The 9,075-nt window shown below is 45.1% G+C and overlaps 1 protein-coding gene across 1 annotated transcript; it reads right to left on the reverse strand.

Annotated features, from left to right (window-relative positions):
* Nucleotides 1–5,119: 5,119 nt before the first annotated feature.
* LOC123064296 (lecithin-cholesterol acyltransferase-like 1) lies at nucleotides 5,120–6,908 on the reverse strand. The gene is made up of 2 exons (XM_044487802.1): nucleotides 6,431–6,908; nucleotides 5,120–6,138 (listed from the first exon to the last, which is right to left on the reverse strand). Exons 1-2 carry the CDS (start codon nucleotides 6,838–6,840, stop codon nucleotides 5,223–5,225), a joined length of 1,326 nt encoding a protein of 441 aa, XP_044343737.1. The 5' UTR covers nucleotides 6,841–6,908; the 3' UTR covers nucleotides 5,120–5,222.
* Nucleotides 6,909–9,075: the final 2,167 nt, after the last annotated feature.

Here is a 9,075-nt window from a genome sequence, read left to right on the forward strand (position 1 = left end):
GTGCACCACAAAGCTACGTTCCTTTTTAACGATGGAAAAACCACTTCATCTCCTCAGTTCTCATTTGGAGGCGTCAGTGAGGTTACATTCTCAAAAATGACCTAGAAAAATCAAGAGAAAAGTATGTTTTTGGTCCCTCGAGTTCCCTAAAAGTATAGACTTGGTCCCTCAAGATTTCCTGATATACATTTGATCCTTCAAGTTTCAAAACCGGATAAGCTTGGTCCAAAGCCAGACTTTAAGCGTGTTGAGTGGGCTTGACCAGGTTTGACCGATGAACACCAAATTCAAAAAATAGAAAAATATATCAAATAAATCTAAAATTTTGTGACAACCGAGATGCTTGGATGCGCTAGGTGCTTGAAAATTTATGTGGTATTTCGACATTCGAGAAGCTCGTGGCAAAAAGAAAACAAGTTTTGGCTCGCAAAAAAAGCCAAAATTCGTTTTTTTCTAGAGCTCCTCTGATGTTATTTGACCACACAAATTTACACGCACCCAAGCATGTTGGTTGTCACAAAATTTCAGATTTTTTTTGAATTTGTTTGCTATTTTTTGAATTTACTGTTCATCGGTCAAACCTGGTCAACATGGTCAAACCCGGTCAACGTACTCAAAATCCGGTTTTGGACCAAACTTATCCGGTTTTGAGACTTGGAAGACCAAATTCATACAATTTTTTTTTGAGGGACCAAGTCTATACTTTTGGGAAACTTGAGGGGCCAAAAACATACTTTTCTCAAAAATCAAGTATGTACAAGCTCTACTAACCATAACATATTAAACTGAACTCCGTAATCTTAAGAGATACCCAAGTGATGCTCAACATACATAGTAAACCTAAATTCCTTAACTTCCACTAGTAGAAAAAGCGGTATTTGACTAAAGGCCACCCACGTGGCCGCTGCCTGAAGGTCCACCTTTAGTCCCGGTTGGTAACACCAACCGGTACTAAAGGAAATTTTATGATTCTTTTTGAATTTTTTTATTTCTTTTTTGAATTTTTTTTATTTTCAAATTTCTCAATTATTTTAACCTCTAATCTCTAATCACCCTCATCACTGTTGAATTTAACCTTTAATCTCTAATCACCCCTCATCATTCTAAATCATCTAACTTCCCGGATGGTCACCCATCTCACTACTCCAGCCTGAGCACGCTTAACTTCCGGGTCCTATTCTCCCTCGTTTACAAGTCTGCACTTGTTGTTTTCCTGACAATAGTAAGATGTCAATCCTATTAACTCTCAGGAATTTAGCTTGAGCATGAAGTCATACATTTCACTGTTTGAGTTTGAAAATATTGTTAGAACAATAATTATTTGGTCACACTAATATTTCTTGAATAAGTAGTTTGACCACAGTTTGACCAGATTTGACCAAAATTCAAAAACACTGAAATAATTATTTAGTAACACTAATATTTCTTGAATAAGTAGTTTGACCATTGTTTGACCACAATTTGACTAGATTTGACCAAAATTCAAAAAAACTGGAATAATTATTTAGTAACACTAATATTATTGAATAATTATTTAGTAACACTAGTACTTCTTGAATAAGTAGTTTGACCATAGTTTGACCAGATTTAACAAAAATTAAAAAAAATAAAAAACTGAAATTTGAGCATAGCTTTTTTTCCTTTTAGAATTTGAGGATTCTAAAATTTTGCAAATAGGCCATAGGCTGTCAAAATCAGATGCGACTTTTCGTGCTGAACATTTTGATATAGTATACGTTTTTTTCTGACATAGTATGGAAAAGTTATAGCCGTTTTACATTTTCCCTACACTTTTTGCAAAACATGTCCAAATTTAAGTTTTTAAATTTTCCTAACTAGTAGATGTAGTAACATAACTACATCTCGAAGGATTTTAATTTTTGAAGTTTCTATCATTTTCTTTTGCTTTTTACAAAACTGAAAAGGCGATAGGGGGGGTACAGTTTGAAAATGGGACCTTTAACCTTTAGTACCGGTTCGTGCCACGAACCGGTACTAATGGGGTTTGAGGCATTAGTACCGGTTCGTGGCACCAACCGGGACTAAAGGTCCCATTTGAACCGGGACTAATGCCTTTGCCGCATGAACCGGGACCAATGCTCACATTAGTCCCGGTTCATGACTGAACCGGGACTAATGGGCTAATGAAGAAATATACCCTAGAGGCAATAATAAAGTTATTATTTATTTCCTCATATCATGATAAATGTTTATTATTCATGCTAGAATTGTATTAACCGGAAACATGATACATGTGTGAATACATAGACAAACATATAGTCACTAGTATGCCTCTACTTGACTAGCTCATTAATCAAAGATGGTTATGTTTCCTAACCATAGACATGTGTTGTCATTTGATTAATGGGATCACATCGTTAGAAGAATGATGTGATTGACATGACCCATCCCGTTAGCTTAGCACTTGATCGTTTAGTATTCTGCTATTGCTTTCTTCATGACTTATACATGTTCCTGCAACTATGAGAAATATGCAACTCCCGTTTACCGGAAGAACACTTTGGGTACTACCAAACGTCACAACGTAACTGGGTGATTATAAAGGAGTACTACAGGTGTCTCCGAAGGTACATGTTGAGTTGGCGTATTTCGAGATTAGGTTTTGTCACTCCGATTGTCGGAGAGGTATCTCTGGGCCCTCTCGGTAATACTCATCACTTAAGCCTTGCAAGCATTATAACTAATAAGTTGGTTATGAGATGACATATTACAGAACGAGTAAAGAGACTTGCCGGTAACGAGATTGAACTAGGTACTGGATACCGACGATCAAATCTCGGGCAAGTAACATACCAATGACAAAGGGAACAACGTATGTTGTTATGCGGTTTGACCGATAAAGATCTTCGTAGAATATGTAGGAACCAATATGGGCATCCAGGTCCCACTATTGGTTATTGACCGAGAATGGTTTTAGGTCATGTCTACATAGTTTTCGAACCCGTAGGGTCCGCACGCTTAACGTTTCGATGACAGTTTTATTATGAGTTTACAAGTTTTGATGTACCGAAGTTTGTTCGGAGTCCCGGATGTGATCACGGACATGACAAGGAGTCTCGGAATGGTCGAGACATAAAGATTGATATATTGGAAGCCTATGTTTGGACATCGGAATGGTTCCGGGTGAAATCGACATTTTACCGGAGTACCGGGAGGTTACCGGAACCCCCCCGGGGGGTTAATGGGCCTACATGGGCCACGAGGGAGAAGAGAGAAGGACCCAGGAGGGGGCCGCGCGCCTCTCCCCCTCCTAGTCCGAATAGGACAAGGGAAGGGGGGCGGCGCCCCCCCCCCCTTTCCTTCCCCTCTTCCTCCTCTTCCCCCCTTCTCCTATTCCAACTAGGAAAGAAGGGAGTCCTACTCCCGGTGGGAGTAGGACTCCCCCCTTGGCGCGCCCTCCTTGGCCGGCCGCCTCCTCCCCCCTGGCTCCTTTATATACGGGGGCGGGGGGGGGGGGGCACCCTAGACACACAAGTTGATCTACGGATCGTTCCTTAGCCGTGTGCGGTGCCCCCCTCCACCATATTCCATCTCAGTCATATCGTCGCGGAGTTTAGGCGAAGCCCTGCGCCGATAGAGCATCATCATCGTCACCACGCCGTCGTGCTGACGGAACTCATCCCCGAAGCTTTGTTGGATCGGAGCCCGGGGATCGTCATCGAGCTGAACGTGTGCTGAACTCGGAGGTGCCGTACGTTCGGTGCTTGGATCGGTCGGATCGTGAAGACGTACGACTACATCAACCGCGTTGTTCAAACGCTTCCGCTTACGGTCTACGAGGGTACGTGGACAACACTCTCCCCTCTCGTTGCTATGCCATCACCATGATCTTGCGTGTACGTAGGAATTTTTTTGAAATTACTACGTTCCCCAACAGCTAACCCGGCCTGGATCAAAGCCCTGTTTTCTACTAGTGTTCACGGGGTACCGAAGTGGTCCAGGACAAGTGCACTACGAATCAACTATTCGGTCAATCTTCCCCTTCCACAAACTTCTAAGTCTGCTCAACTATTTACCAATCTTTTTGTTTTAAATACCCAAAGTGTGTGTATCATTCCATTGATAGAAGAAAAAAGAATGAGTACAAATGACGATACAACACATGCACGAACGAAAGGAGGTACGAACACGGTGCCCAGAGTAGAGAGACAAGAGAGACAAGGCGTGCTCGCTCTGAACAAGCAAACAACACAGCTACACCCCCTAGCTTGAGGGGCAGTCCGAACCTACATGACGTCCTACATCTACAAGTCCGACACCGGGGATGCTGCAAGCACACAAGATGACGCCAGGCGCCCGCCGCCGTCCGATTTGATGAATGAAACCTAGGGTTTCCCCAGGTGCTAAAAGAGGGGCTCAGAGAGAGTCCACGACAACGCTTCCAAGAAGCGAACTACACTTGTGAGTGTCGCTGCTGCCAGCACCGGCAGGCCAAGCAGGGATTTCTCCCCGGCCTGGGCCTGAGGAATCCCATAGCCACCGGATCAGAAATCGGGAGTTGAAAGTAAAATGTAGGTTGAAAAAACACCACCAAGAAGGGGGGCCAGGCCAGACACGCAGGCCTTGACATGACAGGCGCAGGGCAACAAGGTGTCTTGGGTTGGGGAGGGGGAGGGGCGAGGAGCCAAAGCAGGGGACGCGATGACCGATGATGCCAGCAAGCCAAGAACTAGAGGGGGTGCATAACAATTTTAAGGGAAAAAGCTAGATGGTCAGGAGCTCTGGCAATTCATTAAGCAGGATAGAGTGGATGTAGTTCCCATATGCATGATGCTAGTATATGATGCTTCTCACTACGAGTAGCCTAACCAAAATTCTAAAAAGAATCTGCAAAAAAAGAAGAAACTGTATAATTAAAGAACAAAATCCTCATGCTGTTCTTTGGGACAAGATAAAATCAAAAACAAATGTTGTAGATTTTGTTTCCAAAAGATATTTTTGCAGTAACCAAAACGATGCATCACAATTTTAAGGGAAATGGTTACATGCATCATCCAGAAGCAGAGGTCGGGGTCATCCTCTTTTTGTAAAAACAATTTTGAGGGAAAAAGCTAGATGGTCGGGAGCTTCGGCAATTCATTAAGCAGGAGAGAGTGGATGCAGTTCACAAGAAAAACCGGATCAAAAACATCACATAGCAGCGATGTTTTTCATTGCAAAATTTTGGGATAAAAGCGGGTGTCGCAGCTCAATTATGTTCACTACATCGCACGCGCATCCACGGCCGGTGTAGCGGCGTGAAAAATCTCACCAAGCAAACGCTCGAGGGCGAGAGCGTCCGAGACAACACCAAGGTGAGACATATTGGCGATCCTGATGGACCTGTAGTGCTCCTGCCTCGGGTCTCCACCCATCACCGTGTCCAGCGCAAGTATGCTCGCCAAGTTCACCACGCCGTCGCCGTCTCCGTACACCACCTCCGGGGCCGCGCCGAGGCCGCCAGGGCCCGGGTAGACGAGCCTCTCCACGGTCGGCACGCCACCGCCGTTGACACACGTCATGGGCACTAGCGGCGGTCCGAGGCTCAGCGCCACGGGAAGGGCACGCGTCTCGTAGAGCCATACCGCCTGTGGCGGCAGCCCCGCCGCCGCGAGGAATGCCGGCATGTCGCGCGCGGCGTAGCTCCGGTTCGCCGTGACCACCAGCGGCGTGTCGTCGCCGAAAGCGACGGGAGACGGCAGTGCCGAGAAAGTGCCGGGGAAGATCATCCTAACTTGCGGCGGCGAGAGGACGCCGGCGGGTGAGGCTGAGGTGGAGCTGCCGCTCGAGGGGAGGAGGCTCTGCATTAGCAGCACGAACCCGCCGGCGCCCGTAGAGGCCATGACGAAGTGCTTCACCAACCTCCTGCGCCACGGCAGCGGGCTCCGGTTGAGGAAGTCGAGTGCGAAGTAGCCACCCTGGCTGTGCGAGACGAGGATGACCGGCTTGTCACCGTTCGTCCTGCTCGCGCGCTCCACCAGCTCCCTGAGCTGCCGCCGGAACCGGGAGAGCTCTCTGTTCGCCTTCCCCGGTGGGGCGGGCGCCTGCCGGGAGTCGTAGGGAGCACCGAAGAGGGTCTCGCCGTCGCGGTACCCTACTCGCTCCAACGCCTCCACCAGCTTCCCCATGCAGAGCTCCCTGGCAGGTTAACCAAGTTGTCGTTTATTGATGTGAATATGTGATGTCGTTAGTGAGAGCATAGTTTTGGATTCTACCCTTTAATTATTGGTCTTTTTAGTATTTTGTGTTAAATTTTAATCATAAATTTAACTAAGAAAATAATAATGCGTTCATCGAAAACTATATCGTCGGATTTTTAATGATACTTTGCATTGGTTACGTGCATTAATATTTTGTTAGTTAAATCTAAGATCAAAATTTAGCATAAAATGTGAAGGGACCAATAAACCACGACGAAGCTAGTACTTACTTGTCGGCAAGGTCGTCGGCAAGGAAGCCGCGGGTGGAGCCGAAGGAGACGGCGCGGGTCTCGACGCCCGGCGCGTTGCGGTAATCGCCGGCGACATCGTCGTAGACCAATCTAAACTGATCGGCGAAGCACGGGGCGTCGGCATCAGGAGCGGCCGCGTTCTTCCATAGCCGGTGCCACTGGCCGTCGCCCTTGTGCCCGGCGCAGAGCGGCGACGGCGGCTCGTAGGCGTCCGTGAGGCGGACCTCGATCTGGCTGCACGTGCTGCCGGGCAGCAGCACCACGGGGTGGAGGCCGGAGGCGTGGTCGAGAGTCCACGGCAAGGCGGCGGTGTGGCTGAGCAGGAAGAAGGCAGAGTGGGTGAGCAGGAGGAGCCGTGGCAACCATTGGAGCTTGGTGGCCATGGCCATGGCGACTGGCGAGAGAGAGAGATACGTGGCCTGCCTTGCCTCTACGTATGCCTTGCCTTTATCGATGGGCAACGTCTCCCTCCTTCCTATCCTATCAATTTCCTGCGGTCCAACACGCTGGGCTGCTGCGCTCCACTGTTTTTGTTGGAAATGACACTTTGTTTTTAGAGCAACTCCGGAATTGCTAAAAGTGAGAATGACTCAGAATTTTGTTGAAAGTGACACCAAAATTTTGTTGAAAACCGACTCTGAAATTTGGTGAAAGTGACCAAAAGTTGATGAAAGTGAAATTCTGGAAGGCGACACAGAGGGTTTGGCGACCAAACAGATCCCGGCCAGGTGGATCCGAGGCAACCAACCTCACAGGCTCCCCGACTAAGGCGAAGCTAGTCGAATGTCGCCATTGAAGAATGAGCTAGAGGACAAAGACACGAAGCAACGACGTCCACTCCACCAGAAGACGTGTTTAGAGGCCACCTGCATAACACAACCACCACGAATCCAAAACCTACTCATTATTTCAATTTAAATAACTGTGTTTCTTACTACTGATTTTTGATTCTTCCTCGAGGACCATCAAGATTTTAGCTTGAAGAGGAGGTTTTAAGCTTGAGGAGGGCAATGAGTGATGTCACTTGTCACACCGTTGTTTAAACCGGATAATCCTAGAATATCCAAGAGAGTCACTTTGATATTGCCACTAATGACTAATGAACGCAAGAAATTACGAAATCCTTGGTTTAATGTGTTTCCGCAGGGAATGGATCCGAACATGGAAGAAACTCATCATACAAAATAAAACACCAAGTGTGGGAGCAACCATAAGTCAAATGGAGGTGTCACAAGGCGAACCGACCAGAAGACAACCCACAGTGCTGTAATGTCCCATAGTTTAGAGAGTTGCATGGGTTTATTTTTCTTTCGAATGTGCATTGCATTCATGCATATAAACATTGGGGTAAAATTAAACGTTCTGAACTTAGTTGAATTTAGATGAAAGTGACTCAAGTATTAAATTTGGCATGACCTTTGCTCTTTTTTTAGTACTTGGTTCACAATTCAAATAGGATATAAGTTAAGGACCTATGTGCATAAGTACAACTCCATATTACAATTGAAGTAGAATTAGACAAATAAATAATAGGATGAGAATTAATGATTAAATTCTTTTTACAAAGTTATATGACAAAAGTTTGATCCAAAAAGGAATTTAAAATTTTTATAATAAATAAATTACTACAAAGTAATATTATGAATCCTACAATCTAGATAAGGAAAAAAGCTTTATTTATATAAATACAATTACAAAATCATTATCAATTTATATTGGGTAAAAGGAAAAAAAAGTCCTAAACTAAACCTAGTTAACTACATCTTCATTTCTTTTTTCTTCTTGATCAAGACTCGCAAAGCAATCATGAAACAAAAAGGGTGTTGATGATTAAAATGTTGCATTTCCCTAAGGGAAATGCATTGCTTTATGAGTCGGTTTATTATGGAGTCGTAACTTGTCCAAAACCCTTTGAAAACTGAAACATTTTTTTTTTGAAAACTTCAAACATATTTTGCAAAACGTGATTTTTTTAAAAAACTTTGAATGATTTTTGTAAAACCCAAACATTTCAGGGTACGCAACTAAATTATATAATATTTTTGAAATTTGTAAAAAAAATAAACTTAAAATAAAAAATAAGAAAAGGAAAAAAGAAAAAGAAAAGAAGAAGGAAAAGGGGGAAAAAATAGTAAACCAGAAGAACCGGCTCAGGAACCTTTTGAAAGGTTCCCAAAACCGGTCAAAAAAAAAAGCAAAGTGAGCCGGCCCATGTACGTTGACAACCTATCGCAGAATGTGGCAATTAGGGTTTTCCGTGGCTGATCACTGTCCGTGGACACGTCGAGACGCGTCTGTGAATGTTTAAGAGGCTGGATTAGCTAGGTCGGGCATGTAAATTCTAGGTTTGTAGCCCATCATTATGCTTGTGCGCAACCCAAATTAATATGCTCCAGTATCCACAGTTTAGTTCTGATACTGCTGCCCCGTATCCGCTTTGCGAGTGGAAGCAGTATGTGCGGGGGCAAAGGAGGAGCACGTCGGAGCTGAGATCCAACGGCTGTACTTTGCCTGTTGGCCTAATCCTGCGGTGCCGAAGCGGTCCGATCTGAGCTCGCGCCGGTCGGCCGAGGCAGAGCGTCGTCCAAATTAATTTTTTCGAGACATGACATTTTCTGCCTTCG

The sequence above is a fragment of the Triticum aestivum genome, chromosome 3B (assembly GCF_018294505.1).
Source record: "Triticum aestivum cultivar Chinese Spring chromosome 3B, IWGSC CS RefSeq v2.1, whole genome shotgun sequence".
NCBI lineage: Eukaryota > Viridiplantae > Streptophyta > Magnoliopsida > Poales > Poaceae > Triticum > Triticum aestivum.

Coding starts and splice junctions, on each gene's coding strand:
- LOC123064296 (XM_044487802.1), bottom strand. CDS start 6,840: ATGGCCATGGCCACCAAGCTCCAATGGTTGCCACGGCTCCTCCTGCTC. Junction 6,139..6,430: donor GCCGACGACCTTGCCGACAA/GTAAGTACTAGC, acceptor TTAACCTGCCAG/GGAGCTCTGCATGGGGAAGC.